This window comes from Crocodylus siamensis, chromosome 10 (genome assembly GCF_052110815.1).
Source record: "Crocodylus siamensis isolate JL-2025a chromosome 10, ASM5211081v1, whole genome shotgun sequence".
NCBI lineage: Eukaryota > Metazoa > Chordata > Crocodylia > Crocodylidae > Crocodylus > Crocodylus siamensis.
In genome coordinates, this window is record NC_143404.1 from 67702248 (window position 1) to 67725113 (window position 22866).

Genomic DNA, 22866 nt, shown 5'->3' on the forward strand with positions numbered 1-22866 from the left:
CGTCACTTGATAGAATTCACCTATCAACTGGATTTAGAACCACTCTGTTATGACCATATAATGCTGGTGCTATGAAAGCAATCTAGGCTTAAGCAACCCTTTGTACAAGACCAGCAGGTAAATAATTAGGAAAAACATCTCAGTGGCAAGGTGTGAGAGATCTGTTTCATGCCCTGAAAGATATCAGTGCCAGTCACATGCTAATTAAAACCCAAGGAACACAGATTTCTTTAAAAAAAAAAAGAAAAGAAAAAAATCAGTAGGTTTATTGTAGGTCTCAGAGGGGCACAGTATGAATAAATGGAATGCCTACATGTTGTCTACAGAATTAACCCATGATTTGAATTTTAAAAACCAGCATCTAAACAACTGTTTCATTCATCATGATGCTTTCTTCGGTTTTTTCTTTTCATTTTCTTCCTTTTCTTTTTCAATTTCAGCAACGTATTTCTCAATTTCTTCAGGACTTAATATCTTTAAAAAATTGAAACAGAAGTGATTGACAAGATACCAACATGATTAAGTGCTGGATCTAATTGTAAAGGAAATTAGGTTAAAGACTGTATGATTACAAACCAACACCAAGGAATTTTGAAAGTTCTTCTCACTCTAGCTTTAAACAGACAGAGCCCTAGTTCTTATTCTGCCATAAGCTGCTATGAGGTTAATATGAAATTCAAGTGGAAAGTAGTAGCGAAAACATGCCTTGACAAATCAAGGTGGACACTATTACTGAATAAAAGTTAGTTACCTTGAGTGGCTGATCTCTTCTCATAACTGCCAGCTCAATGTTTTTCCCACCTGACTGTACAACCTTAAAGAGACAAGATTCAGAAGACTAAAATCCTAGTCCATAAAATCAATTTAGGACTGAGCCTCTTATAGACTAATAGGAGCTTCATTTTTCATTTAGGTCTCAGATACCCTTACAGACAACAGCACTCATCTCCGCCAAAAAAATAAATAAATAAATAAATAAACGTATTCATTCTGAGGAATTTTGCACCAAATCAATATGAGGAAGACTATATGCACTTACATGCTCTTACAGAAGAGAAAGTAAATATTACTAGCCTTAATTCATAGTTCAAACATTGATATTAAAGTGATCGCTCTTTATTTTTTTTTGGGGGCGGGGGCGGGATGTGGACGGGGACGGGACACCTGAATAGGTGGGATGGAGTTAGACAAAGTTTTTGAGTACATCTTCAGGTCTGATGAAGGAATATGCCATAACACGCATAACTAAAATATATTTAAAAAGATCCATGGCAATGCCTAAACACACATTTTGGGTTTTTCTTCTTTTTGAAAAAAATCAGTCTTCACAAAAGACTATTCAAATCTGACATACAAGTTAGGGAAATGTTACTTCAAAGCATTCCAAGTACCAAGCCTAATCTAGACACATAAATTAGTATTTAGTGCTCTCAATTTAATAGAAAAATACATTTATTTCGCAGATATTAGAAGGCATAGGTAACTTTTATTGGGTGTACCTACACATGCTTTTACGCATACCTAAACTTAATGTGCACTTGCGTCCCTAAATTGCCTTAATACGCATTAGGCATCTACATGTGCACGCGCTACCACACATTAAACACAGTGTGCAGATCCACTTGGGTCTAAAGTCGATCCCAAGTCCGTCAACATACACAGCGTTAATGTGCCTTACTGTGTCTACACATGCATTAAAAGGTGCTTTAGCTGTTTGCACCTAAATTTGATACCTGCTTTTGCAGATATTAAAATTTAAGCATAAATAGCCTAAAAAAAAAATCACCATTTTTAAGGTGCATTAAAGGGCAAGCATGGACAGACTTGTGCCCTTAATGTACCTTAAAAACTGCATGTGTAGATGCACCCACTGATGAGCAAGTTTAGGTTAAATACACCCTGGACCTATAAAATAACAAGTTGTCAACCGTTATCCATTGTTTGACAGAATCAGGACTCACCTCAAGAAGTGCTTTGATGACAAGTTTGATGGTTAGATCATCCGTTTCAATGGCTTCATCAGTATAATTTTTCTCCAAGAATTCACGCACAGACTTGGCTCCTCTACCAATGGCATTAGCCTAGGAGCATTGCAGAAAAGGAGAGGTGTGAGGGTCAACAGGAAAACAAACATTTCTATACATCCCTGTTTACAAAAATAAGTGGGTGCAGCCCCGTTCACTGTATGGGTTCAATTGAAGCAACCTGTTTTTTGACTGACAGGTTTTCAGGCTGAATGCAGAAAAGGTTTACAATTCCCAGGTGTCTCCAATGTCTGCTATGATCCTTTTGGGTATGGAGCATTCAAATTTCTCACCCATGACTAGATCTAAATGGAAATATTATCTAGGAGACCTTCCTCCTGTTCTCAATTATTCAAGCTACCTCCCTCCCATTTACAATCTTCCAACCTCTAAAGTAATGTAGCTGTTGACAACTCAAGCAAGATGGGGCCCTTTCACAAGATAAAAGTAAATATTGTTTGGAGCCAATTTGTTTAATTCACAAGGCAGAATCAACTCACCTTCCAAGCATGGTATGTGCCCGAGGGATCAGTTTGATACAGTCTTGGAGTTCCATCAAAGTCAAATCCCACAATAAGGGCAGAGATCCCAAAAGGTCTGCGGCCATTACTCTGAGTATATCTCTGAGAATGAGAAGAGCCATGCTTCAGAAAACACTTCTCCACAAGCACTTGGATTTCTGGTCCAAGGTTCCCAACCTTTTTTTTACTGCAGACTGGCAAACATATTTAAATTTAATTGGGGGTGGGCAGTTGCAAGGATCCAATTGGGGTTGGGGCACCGCAGCCACGGGTACCAGGGGACCCTGCAAGGGAGGGGGCTACACAAGTGATTGCCTGGGGGGACCCAGCTGGGGCTGCCTGGGAAGAAGGGGCTCCACTGCCTTCCTTAGGAGCAAGCAGCAGCTGCCTCTCCACCCTAGGCATTTACCTGCCCACATCCCCCCCACTCCCAGCTGCGGGCAGGGAAGTATTTAAATACAGGCAAGCTGTATTTACCCAATGATTCTCAGGTTCTGTTGGTCCTAAAAAAAAAAAAAAAAAAAAAAAAAAAAAAAAAAAAAAAAGGAGCCTAGTGAAAGAAAACGAAATTATACAAGGTACCTGTTTCAGGCTAGCGATGTAACGGGTGATGTATTCCACAGTGACAGGATCCTCCACAGTAAGTCTATGGCTCTGACATTCCACACGAGCCCTATTAATAACTATTCTGGCATCAGCTGTGAGCCCTGCAATAATATTTCACTGTATAATCATACATGCATTTCGTTATACAAAGAAAAGCCAGTCCCTGCCCCAAAGATCTCACAATACAACTGAAAATGAAGGCGGGTGGGTCATAAAAGCAAGAAGGCGTTTTCTTTGGGTTTGGTATGCAGGGATAGATTTGATTACTCATTAAACATTAAGATGTTAAAAATTTCAAAATTCTTTACTTCATACCTTTTAGATTTTTTTTTTTTAATTCGTAAGCCTAAGTGTCTACAGTATTAATCAGACTACAAGTCTCAGCACCCCAAAGAAGAATACAGAACAAAGTGTTCCGGTCCTCAGATAGATCCACTCTATTGCTTATGCAATATCTTTGCTAATTAAGAGCACAGATGACAGACCCAGGTAAGTCTCGTCTAATCCTTATGCTTGAAGGTAACATTTGCTATCCTAGTCGCCAAAGTGAGCGTGTAAGATTAGAAACTAGGCATATCAGTTTGCAGGAATGTCAGATTTGACTAAATCTAAAGACTACTGCTGTAGCCTGCTCAGATGGATTGTAGGTTACTTCTAGTATGGCAGTGTTTAGTACACATTTTTAATCCTGTTCATCATTACTTCTGCTTGCTCTTCTGAAATCTTACAGCTTGGACAATGGGAGTTGGTTTCACTTTCGAGTTCTTTCTACTGCGAGGCTTGCTTACCGAGTTAATTTTTTCACTGGAATGTGAGACTCCATTTTTTGTTGCGTGTGATTTTTAAAAACCTTGAGCTTGCTAAATTTAGCTTCTGGGGAAGATTCAAATGGAACAGGTTCACTTAACCTCCCCAAACTCCTGCTATTACAGATTATCACCATTTTATCTAAGAAAAAGTAATTCTGATCTGTATTTCTATTCCTTCCTCACAGGAGTAATTCACCCCTCTTCCAAAAGTAAAATTAAAATACATTTCCATCCTCATGTTTAATCCAGTGGATGTCACTAGTTCAAGACATTTTCTCTCATTTGATTACCCCAAAAACAACCTTATGGAACCACAATTCTTACTACAAGGAAATAAGTAACCATCAGGGCATACCCTATATACATACTCCTCACATTTCCCACCTGCAATTATCCAAAGAACTTTGCTTTCATAGTTCATAAACCTACCTAATACAGTAATGCTTCAATAACTACCTTGTTTAAACTTGTTTCTAGCCTGCAGACCAGTGTTTAACAGTCCAATTAGCCAATATCACATACCTGCAAACGCCATGCAGACATTTTCATCAAGGGCACAGATCTTACGCACAGTTCGTTCATCCTGAAGCTTTGCAACAGATTTCTTTTCCACACCAAGAACTACAATCTCTTTTCCTCTTACTCCAACCTTCAATTAATTCAAAACCAAAAGCAGTTACAACATGCCCAAGTCCAATAAGAATGTTTTTTAAAACAAACAAACAAAAGTAACAATACAAACAGAAGCATCGAATAATTTGCCTCATCATTGTATTGGGCATCAAGGTGAAAAATAACTGATGTAAGAGAACAAAAATTAGCCCATATAATGGGAAAAGTCTGAATGGTTCTTTTTAGTCCTTCCAAGAAGGCATCTTTATACTTGGTTCTTAAAAGCACTTTTGGACCTTCAGTTACAGCTATAACTAGGGTCTGAAATACAGGGGAGTTCAGGGGGCACTGAGCCCCTCATAAGAAATTAGAGTACTCCTGTAAGATTTGAAAACCATAGCTGGGGGAGGGGGGGGGAGGGGGGGTGTCTCCAATTCCATTAGGGCATAATGATGGGCAGCCCAATTTGTTTTTGGAGACCATCTCCCCTAAGAGTCAAAGTGGAAGTCATTAGGTATATCAAGACTCATCTCAGGCTAAGACTGCATCACAGACTAAACAACAAAGCTTAAATTGAATGGGCCTCAAACAGATCTGCTCTATATACCAACTTTTAGGTTATTCTGTGTGCTTCTACCTCTCCTCCACCAAGAAGAGAAGGGACTTACACTGGGTTTCTTAAGACAAGAAGCGGCACACTGGGTCAGACCTGTGGTCCAGTCACCCCAGCAGTGGCAAGGTAGACGCTACACAGAGAGCACACAAAACCAGGTTTCTCTAATGTGATCCAATCTATCCCCTATTCAGTACTCCCGGGCATCCCCCGTTATTGTACAGAGATGAGAGGGGAAACATCTCCAACCCTTCTGTTCAACAGCCACGAATGGATCCATCATCCATAAAGTGACCCACTCTTTTCTGAACCTGGTAAGCTCTTGGCTTCACCACCTCCCATGGCAACAAACTGGTCCAGCAGTTTTCCACAACCAAACTGCCAGAGTGGGCTCCTTCTGGCAGGGAGATGTAGCTAGTCCAAGTCAAGTGACAAGATGAGGTAAGTCTGCATCTCAGAGACTACCCTGAGTCTATACCATGTATGTAAAAAAAATAAATAAATACAGACCCACGTGCATCTCTATATCTGTCTTTGGAGCTATATGTAAGTAGGTATGCCTGCATAGGGTGGGTGTATAAATACTCATACATTCATATATCTATCTACACACATATAAACACATCCTATGCAGGCATACCTACTTACATACAGATCTGCAGATAGAGACAGAGATACATGTGAATGTGTATTTACTTTATATATCTGTAGAACTATATGTAAGTAAGCATGTCAGCATGGGGGGGGGGTGGGCATGCATCTATCTATATGCATGCATAAGTATATATACACACACACCCTATGCAGACATATCTCTATGCAGGCATCTCTGTATGTATCTATAGAGCTATATGCATGTGGGTATGTATTTGTTTTCTATAGATATCTATCTATCCCTCTCTACGTGTGTGTAGGCAGGTATTTGCACATGTGCCTTTGCTGCATGACCTCACACCACATATGTATAGATGTGCATGCATGCATTAGAGGGCAGTATGTGCACATATGTGGAGAGAGAAAAAGCAAGAGGCAGGTGTGTCTGTATATAAAGACTGCATGTATGTGGCTGTGAGTGTACACACATACACCCACACACACATGCACACGTATGCCAAAGGGATCAGGACTTATCTTTCATCACACCAGCTCGATTTTTCAACAATATATATATATTTTTGCACGCGTGCCTCCGAGTGTAGCGCAGGTGCAGGCGGCGCCCCCGCGCTGCTCGGGCCCTCCCCCCCGGCGGGTCCCGTGAAGCGAGGTCAAGTCAGGCCCGGCCGGACCCGGCGGCGCACTCACCGCGGTAGAGCCCTTCTTGACAGCCTCCTGCGCGTACTCGACCTGGAAGAGATGCCCGTCGGGGGAAAATACGGTGATGGCGCGGTCGTAGCTCATGGCGGCCCCGGCACTTGCCTCAAATCCGCACACTCACCGCCCGCCCCGCCCCTTCCGGCGGGCCTTCCGCTGTCACGCGCCCGGCCTACGTCTTCTGCTTCCCGTGCGCCAACTGCGTAGGCGCTGAGTTCCTATCCCCCTTCATGTTCTTCCTCACGCACTTGGCGTATGTGCCTGTGTCCCCCGTCCCCCCCACCCCTCCCGCCATAACGTAGGTGCCAGGTTTATCAAGGTGGAGGATTCCCCTCCCCCCCCCGCTCTTGCCGTACACGCGTCCTTCGCTTACGTCATTGACGTAGTTATCAAGGTGGAGGTACCCCACGCACTTTGCGTAGGAGCGGGCTTGATTTCCAACTCCCCACCCTCCGGCTTCACGCTGCACTCCACGCAGTTGGCGTACATGCCGCCTTCCCTACGCACTTAGCGCACTTGGCTGCCGCTGTTACCCTGCGCCAGGAAGCTGGGGCGCGGGACGCACCATGTGCAGCGGCGGGGGGGGAGCGGGGGAGGGGCGCTGTGGCGGGCACCGCCTCCGCCCCCCCCGGACCCAGCCGTTGGGCCCCCCCGGCTCGCGGGGCGGCGGCAGCGGGGCGGGGCCGGCGCGGGGGGCCGCGGGGCGGGCTCGGGGCGGGGCACGGGATGTACCATGTGCGCCAGCCTCCCCCCGCGCACTGCGGACAGCCCGGCGCGGCGGCGGCGCCGATCGCAACCGTGAGCGCGGGGCCGGGGCAGCTGCCAGGGACCCGCCCCCCCCCGCCCCCGCCGGCATGTCGGTCGCCTTCGCCTCCGCCCGCCCCAGGGCCAAGGGCGAGGTCACGCAGCAAACCATCCAGAAGGTGATGGGCGGGGGGCATTGCCTCACGGCCCGGGGAGGGGGTCACAGCCGCGGGGGGGATGGGGGCGTTCATCTATTATTCACCCGGGCACGGCGGGGGGGGGTGAGCGCCGCCGCCACAGTCCTGCGGTACGGTTACCATCCGTGTGAGCATAGCGTTATTACCGGGAGTATTAGCGTTATTAGCAGTAGTAGCACTAGCAGTAGTGTTGGCATTATCATTAGTATTGCTATTAGTGTTGGCATTGTCAGCATTATTAGTAGGATTGACATTATTAGTATTAGCATTATTATAATTAGCATTATTACAAGTATTAGTATTATTAGTATTGGCATTGTTGGTATTAGTATTGGCTTAGTATCATTAGCATTATTATTAGTATTAGTGTTATTACTAGTATTAGTATCACCAGCATTATTAGTAGTATTGGCATTATTACTAATATTAGTATTGTCGGCATTAGTATGGGTATTAGTATTGGTTTGGTATCATTAGCATTATTAGTAGTATTGGCGTTGTTACTAGTATTAGTATCATCAGCTTTACTATTACTATTGGCATAATCAGTGTTACTATTAACATTGGCTTTGTTAGTATTAGTGCATTAGCATTATTATTATTATCAGCATTATTAATGCTAGTATCGTCAGTGTTATTGTTAGTATTAGCATCATCACCATTTTTGTTAGTATCAGCATAATTAGCATTATTAGTAGTATTGGCATTTTTAGTATTAGTATCGGGATCATCAGCATTATCATTAGTATCAGCATTGTTATTATTTGTATTAGTATCATCAGCCTTATAATTAGTATTACTAGCATTATCATTAATATCTTTATCAGCATTATTATTATTGTTATCATGTGCGGTTGCGTTCATTGTGGCTTAACGCCAAAGGGCAGAGGTTTTGAGGGGCTTTCTCATCCGGCTTGGTCCCTGCTGGGCTTCCTACAGAAGCGGGTGCCAAGGGGACCCACTTAGGAAGTTTGGGGGATGCTTTTGTAGGAGAAGATGTGCAAGGGTGACGGGCAGGGGGGAAGGAGCCCCTCCCAGGCCCTGCTGCCGTCCCCGGAGATAACGGAAGAGGTGTGGAGATGTCAATAAAGACCGTGTCTGTGCTGTCGATTGGTTTTGCTGAACAATGCCTGTCATGCCCAGCTCCAGCCTGCATGCTCTGTGTTTGCCCTATTGCAATGTGCGGGGGGGTTGCGTTGTGCAGGAAGGGATGAAGGTCTGATGTAGTCCATTTGTAAAGGATAATGGCGAACAAAAAAAGGTGTCAGCTCTCAGCAATCAGCTGTTTAGGAGGATTTCCTGCAGCCCAGCTACCATCTCGTGCCAGGCTGTGAATTCTGGGGCAATGCGTCTCGCTGGAGGACGAGGTCAAGATTCAGGAAAATGAAGGCAGAACAAAGTACCCCAAGAGAGATGTCAGCATCTCACATCCAAATGTTCTTCTGGCATTTAGAGAAACTCATTCCATTTTGCCTAATTTGAGGAGCATGTGTGACATTGTCATCGGACCCACGTCATTTCAGAGGCTAAAATATTTAGACAGCAGTGGCAAAAGGTGAAGCTTTATCCTTTATCTGGATTTTTGTGGGTTTAAGGCAGAATTTCACATCCTGAATAGGTTAGTCTTTTAAATTCATTTTCAAGGTTTCAGTGTAAAGGACAGTCATAGTCTCTTAATTTTCCACGCACTTTCCCTCCTGTCAGCAATAAACATAGTAATAGTTTGGGGCTGCAGTCTGTTCCTTGGAAATATATAAAAATCTTTTCCTCTAACAAGTACACTCCATGCTTTCTATGTTAGGCTTGCTCCTTGATTCTTGGCAGTGATGGTCTTTTTCAAAAAGCACCGATGCTTTTATCTGAAAACAAATGCAGAAAAAATTAACTTGCCTTTGCTGTCATACATGGGGGGCAGGGCTGAATCTAATTCTGGGGCAGGAAATTGCAACAGTATGTGTTCATTAGAAGCCAAACTTTATAGTAAAAGATATTTTTCACAAAGGTGCTCGTTTTTGGCTTATGTTTGAATGTACAAGCAGCTAGTTTTTATGATGCGTGCTACTGACTTGCTTTCAAAAGCTCCTTTCAAGCCTTATCCTTCTGAAGCTAACTATAATCCTTATACAAAACTTCATGTGAGGAAAGTGAAAGACTGTAGGACTGCGGATTGACTGTAGCTCATGGAACAGCAATGAGCATTAATATTAACCTCCGATTTACTTCTCTGTGACAGATTAGAACCTACTTCTTTTTAGCAGTGTTATACTAGAGTTATTCTGTGGTCTTTTTGCAACAAACAGTTATGTTGCTTGGATTGTCAGCACTGAATACACATCCAGAGGTGATGTTTGATCCTTAAACCATCTTACTAGACATGAGGATGCCAGCAGCTGAGCTGTTCATTAATATTTGAAAAGATTTTGGGGGGTCCTAAGGTAATTACAGTTCTTCAGGAAAAATGACCCTCTCCACTCAGTTGCAGAGATCTGTATTAGACTTTTCACAGAATATCTCTATCAACATCAATGTAGGTTCTACACAAACAGCGAGTCAAATGAAATCAGAGCTTTGTTGGGAATATTTTGATTTCAGAAGTTATTTCCCAGGTGCCATGCATCCGGACACCATGCCCAAACCGTGGAGGAGATGCATGAATCTCGCCTGCCACAATTCTGACTCTTCCCATCGTCGGCAGGGAGGGCTTGCTGCTGGCCTGTCTTGATAGGACACAAGAGATGCTCCATTCCTCAGATCTCCTTGACAGGTGTTGCAGAGATCCATGCCGTCAGGACGTGTGATCAGCAGTATGCCCCCTGGCCCGGTGATGACATGCCCCTGTTTGTACAGACTGTAGAAGCCAGAAATCTGAGTTCTGCTTGTCCGTTTGCTGTTGACCAAAATATGGGACTACGTGATGCCACTGCTAATTTTTTCCGTGATTTGGTTTTTGTTTTTAAATTTGTTAAGAATCCTTCTGAATCCTTCCTTAAAGAGAGCAAGCAACTGCATGAACTGTATACCTAGGTGAGATGAAACGTATTTCAAGAAAATGTTTTCCCTTTCCTGAAGATGCTTTATATTCAAAAATGTGGGTCCAGTCCTGCAGTACCTAGTGTGCATCTTCTACCTTCACTCTTTCACCTATAGAAAGCTTGCGAGGAATTCTAGAGGAAACAGTGATAATACCACAGGAGGCCCTTAGAGCAGGCTCTTTAGTCTCTCGGCACTTTCATAACAGACTGGTCTGTCTTTGAATCAACTTTACAATAACCAAAAGCTGAATTTTAGCTAGTGTCAATGAGTTAATTAAAGAAATGCGTATCTCATGTTTGCATTTTTTTTGGAAACAAGTCAAGCCCTGGCAGAGAGTAGTGTTAAATTATACCTTTGATCGCCCTGTAAACAGCAGCTCACTGGTGCCTAGTTACTCAATATTCTCCTGTACAGCTCCTCTGTCTTAGTGCAGAACTCACTGCAAAGGGCAAGAAAACACTGAGGGATGTAGTTCTCCTGCAAAGGCAGTTGCACTTTAATTAGAGATGCGAATTTCCAACTACTCTTTCAAGTGCAGTGGGCTCTACGTGCCTGCTTCTTACTTTGTTGTGTAGAAGACCTGATGTTATTTCATGGGAACATCACCTCTGTGGAAGTACAGCTTGGAAAGACACACGATGGGGTAACATACACATGGTTTTAAAAGCTGGATGGCATTTTAGAATGAGCTACAACTGTTGCGTGGATGGAGCACGTGCTTTGCTTCAGCAAGACAACACTTACCTGGCTTTTCAGGAACAGCAAAGCAATTGATTCTGAATGCTGGATACCTTAACTAAATCCTTTAGAAATAACTGCTCACCACAATCACCATTAGAAATGCAAGGCTAAGCTGCTCAACAAAGTCGTGTGGGTATAAATGTCTTTTGGCCAAACCTTTCTGAAGTTCAGCATGTAACTTTTGATTAGAACAGCTCTAGCTGATGGCTGGCTACCCTTTTCAAACCGCTACCACCAGACACCTGGCTTGCTTACTAGCATGGGGGATTTACGAACCTCCAAAATGAGGAGATGTAAAGATGTCATGGCTGGAGTCAGATTTAGAGGATTGAGAGAAAATAAGTGAAGCCATTTGATTAGAATTTTTATCAACCCAGTCTATGCCCTTACTATGGGCAAGGCTCACACTTGTGTAGTTCAGAACACATCCTTCAGTAAGTACATAATTGGGAGGGAAATATGTAGTCTTTGTGCTGCTGTGTTCCTAGAAGGGTCAGCTGTGAATTGCCATGTGAAGGATGTGTCCAAAGGAGAAACACTGGGAGGAAATACTCTGCTTAACTCAACATATGCTCATTAAAGGGGCATGTATCTGAGCCTGGGGTGCCCAGCAAAGGTTGCTCATATGACTCCTGGGTTCCAGACTAAGTTGAAGTTTTTATGGATGTCCCAGGAGTGTTACATCTGTAGAAACCTGCTTTTGGAGCACTTCCAGTGCTCTGAGTAGGCTATTCTGCACAGCAGAGGCTGCCTAGTTTACATGCTGCATCACATTTGCACCACGCCGGCTTCTTGGCTTGTGAAGCAGGAAGATAGCTTGGAGATAACTGACTGGGTGAGATGACAGACAACGTGAATGTGCTTCGAAGATATTTGAATACTGCATTTGCTTCGGGGGCAAAGTGTTGGGTGATACTACCTGTACTGCAGTGGCACATGGCAACTCCAGTCAATACTGTGCTAGCTGCTGTACAGACCTGTAGGAAAGATGCTGTCCCTGCTTTGACTGTCTCTTGGGAATTATCCCTCTTCAGATGTCCAGCCCAGTCTTATAGACCTGAGATTCAGCTTTTTGAGATAAGTAGTCAAACGCCTTTCAGGTAGACCTCTACCTAAACTGCCTGCTATGCAACACAGTCTTTTAGAAAACTGCTAGACTCTCAGACAAGGAGTAACTGCTCTTCTATTACGGCTTTTGACATCAGCTACTTCTGAAGTGAAGGTACTTGCATGTGTGTATATATGTAGGGAAATCCCTCAGCAGGGGAATGGTATATACAGAGTCAAGGACCCATTCAAAACTGTTAGGCTAGAGCTTAGTGTACTAATTGAGACAAATTGCCAAATTTGCAGCTGCAAAAGTCCAGCAGCAGATGGGGTAGGCAGTAGACCTGCTTGTTTTTAAAGCTACAAGAAATCCAATAGCTTTTATCAATGGTAACACAGTTCACTGCAGATGCATCTATTTGGTGACCCATTGGGGCTTTAAGATGCAGGACCCACAGTCCCCCTGGCACTGCGAGTTTGTTAGCCTGTCCCTACTGTTTGGACATTGTGGTTTATGGCGGTTCTACCTTTTGGCTTTTCTACATTTTGTAAAGGGTCTTCAACAAAGCGAGAAAGGAGCCTTTGTAAATTCAGTCGTAATGCCACATTTAAACAGATGCATGTGCACTAAGGGGCTCTGGAGCGCCCAGTCTGGAGCTGGTGATGGGTGCTGAATGCACAATCCAGGCAGTGATTGGGGCTGAATGCACAACAAGAAAAGGGAATATGTTTTTCCTCTTCTCTGTGTAGCCCAGACTCATCCCAGGGCATCTACATATCTGGCTCTTTTCAGATCAGCAGAATAGGCTTAGAAACTGCTCCTATTCCAAGGCCTTTCTAGCTAAAGGTAGCAGTGTTCGAGTGGGCCCAATGGGTGTACGACCTCGGTCCTGGCCACCTCCAGGAGCTAATGGAGTTGCATTGACAAGACATGGTTCTGGGATCCAGGAGGGTCCAGTGTGGAAAGGTTGTTGCTAACATTGGTTTATGCTCATGTGTGTGTCTGATTTTTTTTCAAAATCAAACATCCAAATCCTTTCAGACTGTCAGTCCTTGGGGGACAGATGATCATATCATGGATGTTTATGCAAGGGCCAGCACAGTGAGGAGCTTGTGTGGTTGAGTCTTCTCCGTGCTGCCAGTCTGTATGTGTGAAGTGGTAATAATCCCTCCTTAGGCTAAGGGTAAGCAGCACTGACATTTGCTTTTGACAACAGGGGAAGTAAGGTACAGGCTTACAGTATGGTGGTCATGAGCTGTACTGTTATGTGCTAAGCAGCATAAGTTGCACCAAGCCTTTCATTTCTGAAGGAAGTCTTGTATTGCCAAAATACAACTTTTTTTCTCTATTGAGATGAACTAAAAATGTTAAAATGTTGTGGGTACCCTGTAGAGAATCCTTCACAGGACTGGCAGTCTGGAGCCAGGGGAATACAGACTATTTCACTGAGAAAGTTGTAAATCTTTTGCATCATTTTTTCTGTTTTGTTATTCCTGTTCAGATACAAGGTGGAATAGTTCCAGGTCCAGATTAGCACAAGCTGGAGACCTCCCATCCTGACTTGATTGTTTTCCTTGTAACATTCAATAAGGATATTTCACTTTTGGGAGTAGTTGGGAGAGATCTGATTCTGTATTAATATTCCATTTCCAGCCTAGGCACTTTACAATGACCTGAGGTAACAATATATACAAAGAACCATCCACAAGATAAGAACGAGTGAAAGCAGAATATTACAGAAACAAGAAAACTACAGCAGTACTTGATTGATTTCAGTCTTATAGTAACATGTCTTTTGATGCTTTGTTTTTTATCCAGATGCTAGATGAAAATCATCATTTAATACAGTGTATTATGGACTATCAGAGCAAAGGCAAAACGGCAGAATGTACCCAGTGAGTATTATTAACGTTAAAGATTGTTCCCAGGCTTCTTACCACGAAGAATGTTGTGAACGGTGTTCTGTACCTGCCAGTGGCAAGAGTGCTTGGATTGCTAATTTTCTTGGCTTTACTATGTATTAACAGATTTAAATTGCTTTTGGGACAAAAACATTTTTTGTTTGTTCATTTTAATGTTTCACCCTTGGGCTTTTTGAGCGGTGTCGTTTTTAAAAAAAAGGAAAAACCACACGAAAAGCAAAGGGAAGTGGTGGGAGAGAGTGAGAGATGTCTTCAAAATTAGCAGCAATGCTGTATCAGTAGTTTTGTTCAAATAAAAAGTAAAACTGATAATAGTTTGTGCCTGGTAAATGCACGTTCTCTGTGTCCCTCACTGTGGAAGGAGAGTGACAGTTCTGACTCAAAACATCAAGTGAATCGTAGAATCAAGGGATTAGAAGAAACCTTGAGTTTCATCTAGTCCAACCCCCTGTACAGGTAGGTGCAAAGTTTGCTGTTCCTAAACCATACCAGGTAGATGCCCGGTCAGCTCTTCTTGGAAACCTCCAGTGAAGGAGTCTCCATTCATTGCCCTACTGATTTTACAGTTAGGAAGTTGTTCGTGAGATTTGACTGAAGTTTGCTTTACGGTACCCACCCATTGCCCAGTGGCCTGCCATTTGCGGCCCGGCAGAAGAGTACTTGCCCATCTTCTTCCTGGCACTGCTCTCATGTACCCCCTTTCCCAGTTTTTCTATATCCTTCTTAAAACCTAGTGCTCAAAACTGGACACAGTGCTCCAACTGAGGCCCAACCAGTGCCAAGTAAAGTGTTGCCCTCGTGTCACACCATTTGTATACAGTGCCTCTATTAATGCAACCCAACATTTCATTTGCTTATTTTTTTGTGATAGCATCAGACTGTGGGCTCCTGCTGAGTGTCTTATCTACCATCACCCCCAGTTTCTTCCTGGCCATGTTACTGCCAAAAGTGAAACACGGAAATATACGTTGACCCCCCCTCTGAATTATTCTATGTGCAGAACTCCCATTCAAAGCAAGCATGGATCAGATGAGGATTGGGCCCACGTACTTACCTGAGGAAGGAAAAGCGAATAGTGACAAATGTGGTGTTTTGACTGGAGAAGAGTAGTGTTTCCTTTAAAGTCACTTTTTAGACCCAATTTTGCATTCATGATACAAGCAAAACCCCAGGGGTTGAGCTGTTACTGAATGATGGGGCATTTTCTCACACGTGTGCATGTGTGGTGAGTGAGGGAGTCTTTCCTATATAAAAATGAAAGTTGGAGTCTCTTCTTAAGGGTTATATTCCTGTTATGAGGCAAGTGCAGGTAATTCTCATTACAGATGCTACACAGGCACAGTGACAGAAAACAGTAGGTCTGTGCGTAATGCCGTATGCTCTGGAGTTCACAGAAGTAATGATGAGGCTTTAGAATAATCTTAACGCATCATTTACAAAAGTAATTATAAAGAAGTGTGAATTTAGGATTATGGGACCATTTGTTCAGGAGTTAAGTATCAGTGCTGGTAGGTAATTATTTTCTAGTTCACATAAAGTTAATAACAGTTTTATCAGAAAAAGGGTTAAATTGTATTTCTCAAAGATTTTGGTGAACTCTGCATACAAATGATGGATATGGGCTTATTAATTGACATTACTACTTGCTAGTCTTAATCATCAAAGCGGCATGCATCTTTGCTGGAAGAATGGATTGCAGCTGAGTCAGGAAAACCTAGCAAACTTGCCACAGGATTGGGCAAGCTGAAGGGCCAGCAAGAAAGCTGTTGGTCTCTTAAAATGGAAAATGTAAGAGGGAATCATAGAAAATGCCAAGAAAACTAAGGTTGGAAGGGACTTCAGGAGGTCATCTGTTCCCGCTCCCTGCTCAGAGCGTCCCAAACTAGATCATCCCAGCCAAAGCTTTCTCTAGCCAGGTCTTAAAAACCTCCATGATGGAGACTCCACAGCTTCTCTGGGTAACCTGTTCCAGTGCTTTACTAACAGAGGAGAAGTTTGCCATGTATGTTTGCCAATACTTCATCACAGGAGATTTCAGTCTTTTTCAGCAGGAGGTGAATATTCACTTTGTTCACTGTGATTTACTCACCAAAGATTTGGAGCACTAGATAAAACTGTAAGCGTTCTGCGCAGATCATGTTAAACAGAGAGAGAGTTGAGGTGTTCTGTTACCTTCTCAGCTCCATGCTTCTGCCTTCCTTTGCCCTGTTTTCATTTGTCATCATTCTGGCTTCATTTTCCTACTTCTTTCTCCTAAACCCCCACCAACAGGAAATTGTGTTTAAAAAGATGTCTCTTTTTGTTCTCTTGGTGCCTTCCCTGCTTCTAAAAGTTTAGCTCTCCCCTTGCTCAGTGGCACAGCGTTTAGTATTTCATTCGAGTTGCCGTCCGTTCCTCATCCCAACCTTTTCAAGTTTACTTGGGGGAGGAAGCATGGATGTTTCACGTGGTTTCAGTGACTGGCACTGCTCAGTCGTAAAAAGACAGCGTTCTCCTGAGCTTGCTTACAGGGCAAACACTTTTTTGTTTGCGGGGGCTTAATCTGTATACACTGCTAGGGCATAAAGGAAATAAAGGCCCCATAGCTAATCATTAAAGCAGAGGACTGGAAGTCAGTACTCCAAGGCTCAGTTCCTGTGTCTACCAACCATTCAGTGCATTTTCAGTATCTCTTTACTTCCTCCAGTTTAACCATTTGTAAAATGGATATTGAGTACTTTGACAGATTCTGATGAAACTAAGGACAGCACAGAATTGGTTGTTATGTATTATGATGGAAGCATGGTTGTTATGTATTATGATGGAAGCAGAGTGGCTAACTTACACCTACTGAGGATTTGAAGGCTCAAAGACAAGGTTGCAGTGAATTCATGAAGTAGGATTTTTAGATATTGTTAACATTTTATGAAATAAACTCTGCCCCCCTTATCTTATAGATACCAACAAATCTTGCACAGAAATCTGGTTTACTTGGCAACAATAGCAGACTCAAACCAGAACATGCAGTCGTTGCTTCCTGCTGTAAGTACCAATACTAATAATAAGCATATTTACTGAGACAAAGAAATGATTGTTTAAATATTGATTGGAAAAAAGGGTGTTAATAAGAGTCTTATAGACCCAATTTTTTAAAAAGGGTTCTGGATTTCAGTAGACTTCCTAAGAGGATAAAATACTTTAAACCTCTCCCTCTTTTATTTATATAAAATCAAGATTGGCGGTCTTGATCCCCACTGGCGTGCCCTTTATCTGTAGATCAAATGCATAAATATTATGAATCCATTATAGAGGGCTGAACATGTCCTATTATAAATCTCTAACTAAGCAAAATTGGCTGTTGTGCACTTTCAGATGCCATTAATTTAAGGACTGATATCACAGGACTTCCCAAGGCTTGAAACAAATTCTGTCTATCCCCTTGGGAAGCTGAGAGGCTCCCTTTTTTAGTGGTACAGAGCTCCTGCTTTTAGCCTTGAAAGCTCCCAGAGTACTAATCCTTATTTTTTTTACTCAGTGAGGATTAAATATTAAATAATACCCTTACCTAGATTACCTGCCTATTTCCCTGCAAGCCAAGCAGGTGCTGTGGTGATGAGCCCAGCGTAAGGGTCTGATATTTCACCAATGACGTGAACAAGATTTTTCTGACTCTGGTGGAGGCAGGGTCAATGTCTAATGCTTACGTAGCTTGGAATCTCTGACCTGCGGATGGCCTAGGATGCATTTCTGCAGTCACCTGACTTTACAGTAATTTTGCCTGCCACAACAGACTGTTTAGGATCATCTCACCCAGGGCTGTCCAACTGAAAGGGTTGAGAGATCCTGCCCAGCTGTGATTCCCACTATTGCTCTGGCTGCAGTAGCAGCCAGATTCTTTGCACTCCCCCTCCCTCCTCTGGCTTCCCGATTCTGTGCCCACCCCAGGGAGGCGGTGCAGCGCAGCGCAGCATGCTGATGGTGAGGCAAGGGCTGCATGGCGCACACTGCAGTAATGTGGGGGGCAGGCGCACAGTGCAGTGCGGAACCCACATGGGCACCTGGTGTAGTGGTGGCGGGGGGAACATCTTTGCAGGATAATTGAAGTAGCGGTAGGGTGTGTTGCAGTGGGGGTGGGAGGGCTTGGCGTGTAGTTTAACATGGGGGGGCATTCATGGTGTGTGTGACCCAGGAGCCCATGATCCCCGCTGGCGTGGCCTGTACAGCCTGCAGCCCCCAGCCTCCTAGAAGTTAGACAGCCCTGCTTTAGATTTCCCCCTTGTAGAATGCTGCAAATAGGACTTCCCTGGAATAACTGAACCAGAGCAGATCCTTATTAAAAACAAAAAACGCAACCCTCCAATCTTGATTTAAAGTGATTTTAAATTTTCAGCAATGGAGAATGAATTACTGCTTGGTAAGGTGTTCCAAAGGCTAATTACCTAAAAAACTGTGCCTCATAACCAGTAGGAGTTTGTTCGGCAATGGCTTCCAGCCATTGGATCCTGTCATCCCTGCCTGCTAGATTGAAGAGTCGTTCGTTATCAAAGTTCTGTTCTCCATGTTGTTCATTACAGGCTGCCATCAAGATTACTTTCACTAATGTGGCTTTTACTGCTTAAATAAATGAGGCTAGAACTAGAATTATGAGGAGTGTCTTGCACTCGAAACTTGGCTAATTCTATCCCAGCTATGCAGGTGGTCCGATAACAGATATCAGCTTAAGAAATCCTTGCTTCTTGAAGTCATTCTGAACAACTTTATTTTTTTGCTTGTGGTCAGATCCGGTGCTGCTATTCAGGGGACATTCCCATTGATTTAAATGAAAGTTTGTCTAAGTAAAATTGTCAGGATCAGACACTGTGTTTATGGCTTAATATTTTGCAGTGAGTTTCTAGCCAATGTAATCTATTTAGAAAGTGGCAGCTTTGTGCACTATGCCATGGCTAATGATTTGCTTTATCCACATTCATCCCACCCAACCCTGACGTGTGAGTACTCTTTGCTTGTGCCTTTAGCAAGCCTGCTAGCTTGCATTGAGTTTAGCAAGCCTGCTAGCTTAGAATGAAGCTCACCTAAGCACAGAAGGGCCAGCCCGAGGTCTGAGCCCTGCTGTACACCTTGACTTCATTGGGGTACGGGTCTCTTACTGGCCTCTCTGTACCAGGCTGACTTCCAATTGGTAGGAATACGTAAAGGAGTACTTGCTTTTGCAAAACCAAGCCCAAGGCCTGCAAGATGTGGAAGTGCATTTTTGGTTGAGTCCGTTTGCAGCCATAGTCATGTCAGCTTGGGAAGGGTGGAAGGATATATATATAGCTATATATATATTTTTTTTAATTAAAACCTAAAAATCTGCTTCTCCTCCCTGTTGTTTGCAGCCGCCAACGCAAAACATGAACTTGGGCCCAGGCGGAATGACTCAGAGTGCATCCAGCCAGTCCCTCCATTCACAGAGCAATCTCAGCGATGCGATTGGGACAGGCCTTCCTCCCTCCTCCCTCATGCAGAGTCAGATTAGCAATGGTGAGCGCTGTTCCCCTTTGTGCTGCTTTCCTGTTGCCTGGCAACAACATCATTAATGCAGAATATACTTAGAAGAGGTCTGTTACAGCTCTGTAACTCACCTTCAGGCATATGGGAATTTCAGGCACATGCTGAAATATTCACAAAATGGCTATAATTGACATTGCTTCATGGGGTCTGCAAGGGCTCCAGGCCACGCAATATCTCTCTAGAGGGAAAATTTAAAAAATAACAACATGTTATAAAAATGTGTCATGAGTATCACCAATTAAAATATGCCTAATAATTAAACATCATAATGAGTTTGATCATAAAAATACACTGGGTTGCATACTGTAAGTATTTTGCACACAGGCAGTCAGTCCCAGTGAGTTAGGTGAGATAAACAGGCTGAAGATTGCTCATCTGAGCCACAGACTCTGGATGAAGCCTTTATACTGAAAAGTTCTTCTAATACCTTTTCAAAAATAAAATGGAGTAGCATCAGTGTTCTTCTAGAGAAGTGTAAAAATCTTGTACCACCTGACCAGATAATTGGCATATATTCTTTAAGGGGAAACTATCAACTTAACATTTTGTCTGATTTCCCCCCCCCCCCCCCCCAAACACTGAAGACAAATTTAACTGAAAGTGACTACAGGGACTTTTTTTTGTATTTTTCAGTTTGTTCACTTTGCGTATTTGATAACATTTGGTATCTTCACACTTCCCACTTCACAGTTGCATCTTTCTGGTGTTGTTCGTGTGCATCTTTTCCCAGTTTCCCAGTGATAGAGAAGAGAAATTCATTTTCTAAAAACAGGAAAATGTGGCTGTAAAACCTCAGACGATGCTGAAATGACCCAGGAGCAGGTGCAAGCTAGGAAACTACTCCTTGATTTTTTTTTTTTTTTAGCTGACTTGTGGGCAAGTTGGCAGTTTCCCTTTAAACCACTGCCTGAGACTGTTCCTTTGGATAGTTTTACAGCTTATAGTTCTGACCTTCATAAGTTTTTTTTTTTTTTTTTTTTTCTGGGCCTCCTGGTTGTAAGGTTCTTCGACTAACAAGGATTGCTGTGTTTTACTAAGAATTTCCATTTTCATTATTGTTTTTGATTTTCTTTCGCTACATTTTCTGTGTGAATTCAATGCTGATTGGAAGGGTCCCAGTTGGCAGCTTTGAAGCCTTCTGTTTAGCCACAGCACAGGGAACACTAAGGACTGTGGCAGTGCTCATCAAAGTGTGCCAGCCGTGACTAGATTTCAGGGGGTGAGAGGGTAGCTCCGTCTCCATCCCCGGTTTATCCTTAGGCTCTCTGCTGAGAATTCCAGCAGAGCAGCTGGTTAGTGCCAGTCAGTATTGTCCCAAGAAGACAACCCTAGTGCAAACTCAGCTAAGTTCCCAGCAAAACGAAGGTCTGATTATAACATACTTTTGCAAACTGAAACTAGCTAGTGTGAATAACAGTAGCTACAGACAGTAGCTGTGTCTCATCCTATGACTACAGCTACATTCATTCTCCCTTCCTCCCCCCAACCTGCCTCTCACCTACTGACCACCTCAATTTACATTTTAACTGACTGGCTTTCTTGCATATGTACTGGCCTCTGGCTGCTTTACCACTCCACCCAGAAAGAGCACACAGCATCTGCAGCCTGACAGACCCTCAGTCTGACAAAGGGTGTTTGTGCCCGAAAGCTCACTATGAAGAATTTTTCCAACTATTTGAGTTGGTCTAATAAAAGAGATTAGGTTTACCAAAGAACCTTGTCTGCCTGTGAGTAACAGTAGCACTGAAGGTGTGGTGGCACAGATATTAGCACAAGCCTTCCAGGGAGTCTGGGTATGTATTCTGCTTCCTATCATGTGCTCCAGCCCATGCTGAATCATCTTCACTGCTCCTGTTGTCTCTGCTTGCTAGATTCAGCTAGCACAGACATGCTGCAATCCTGCCCTTGCTTAACACACCAGACGACAAAGCTAACGTTTAACGATTTCTTTGCCTCCGTCTTCCTAAGTAGGGACCAGAACAGCCACCTCCCTGCTGGGCCCCCCTCGGGCCCCAGGGGAGGCACACCTGGGCCAAAGGTTAGTGTGGAACTAGTTAGGGGGCTTCTGGAGGGGCTGGACGTGTTTAGGTCAGCCGGCCCAGATGATCTCCACCCTGGAATCCTTAAAGAATTGGCCAAGGTCATTGCAGGACCGCTGGCACGGCTCTATGAGCACTCGTGGTGCTCTGGTTGGTCCCAGAGGACTGGAAGAGGGCCAACGTGATTCCAGTCTTCAAAAAGGGGAGGAAGGAGGACCCAGGAAACTATAGGCCAGTCAGTCTTACCTCAATCCTAGGCAAGCTGTTTGAGAAAAGTATGCTGGCACACCTCCATGAGGGGCCAGCTGGGGACTGCATGCTTAGGGGCAACCAACACGGGTTCATCAGTGGCAGGTCCCATCAGACCAACCTGGTGGCCTTCTAGGATCAGGTTACCAGATCATTAGATGCAGGGGTAGCAGTGGATATAGTCTTCCTGGACTTCCGGAAGGCTTTTGACACTGTCTCTCACCCCGTTCTCATTAAGAAACTGGGGGGCTGTGGTGTCGATGCCCACACAGTCAATTGGGTCGCCAGCTGGCTGGAGGGCTGCACCCAGAGGATGGTGGTGGATGGGTCCTTCTCAGCCTGGAAGGACGTGGGCAGTGGGGCTCCGCAGGGCTCGGTCCTTGGGCCCGCACTGTTCAACATCTTCATCAGCGATTTGGACGAGGGGGTAAAAAGCACCTGTTCAAATTTGCTGATGACACTAAGATGTGGGGGGATGTGGGCACACTAGAAGGTAGCATCAGGCTTCAATCAGACCTAGACAGGCTACAAGGGTGGGCGGATGTGAATAGGATGGGATTCAACACAGACAAGTGCAAGGTGATGCACCTCGGGAGGAACAACCGGCACCATACCTACAGGTTAGGGAACTCCCCTCTTATCAGCACGGAGGCGGAAAGGGATCTGGGGGTCATCACTGACTCCAAGATGAACATGGGCCGGCGGTGTGGGGAGGCAGTCAGGAAGGCCAACCGCACCTTGTCGTGCATCCACAGATGCATCTCGAGCAGGTCCAAAGAGGTGATCCTCCCCCTCTGTGCGGCACTGGTCAGGCCGCTCCTGGAGTACTGCGTCCAGTTCTGGGCGCTGCACTTCAGGAGGGATG

General features: G+C 44.0%; 2 protein-coding genes across 2 annotated transcripts in view; one reads left to right on the top strand and one right to left on the bottom strand.

The window, feature by feature from the left end:
- Positions 1–225: 225 nt before the first annotated feature.
- Positions 226–6645, bottom strand: PSMA7 (proteasome 20S subunit alpha 7). Its single transcript, XM_090020365.1, has 7 exons — positions 6488–6645; positions 4483–4609; positions 3128–3252; positions 2525–2647; positions 1962–2081; positions 752–814; positions 226–474 (listed from the first exon to the last, which is right to left on the bottom strand). Exons 1-7 carry the CDS (start codon positions 6581–6583, stop codon positions 382–384), a joined length of 747 nt encoding a protein of 248 aa, XP_089876491.1. The 5' UTR covers positions 6584–6645; the 3' UTR covers positions 226–381.
- A 491-nt stretch (positions 6646–7136) lies between these two features.
- Positions 7137–22866, top strand: part of SS18L1 (SS18L1 subunit of BAF chromatin remodeling complex) — a 28617-nt gene continuing 12887 nt past the window's right edge. The window contains exons 1-4 of the mRNA XM_090065127.1: positions 7137–7419; positions 14078–14154; positions 17118–17202; positions 19539–19683. Coding sequence (XP_089921253.1) covers positions 7351–7419; positions 14078–14154; positions 17118–17202; positions 19539–19683 — 376 coding nt within the window. The 5' untranslated portion in view covers positions 7137–7350. The remainder of the gene's footprint in view (positions 7420–14077; positions 14155–17117; positions 17203–19538; positions 19684–22866) is intronic.

Bases quoted from the DNA above. Each gene is read 5' to 3' on its own strand.
- PSMA7 (XM_090020365.1), bottom strand. From the start codon at position 6,583: ATGAGCTACGACCGCGCCATCACCGTATTTTCCCCCGACGGGCATCTC. The intron at 3,253-4,482 runs GTATGTGATATT...ATATTATTGCAG, and splicing joins TGTCTGCATGGCGTTTGCAG to GGCTCACAGCTGATGCCAGA. The intron at 815-1,961 runs GTGAGTCCTGAT...TGTCTCTTTAAG, and splicing joins TCATCAAAGCACTTCTTGAG to GTTGTACAGTCAGGTGGGAA.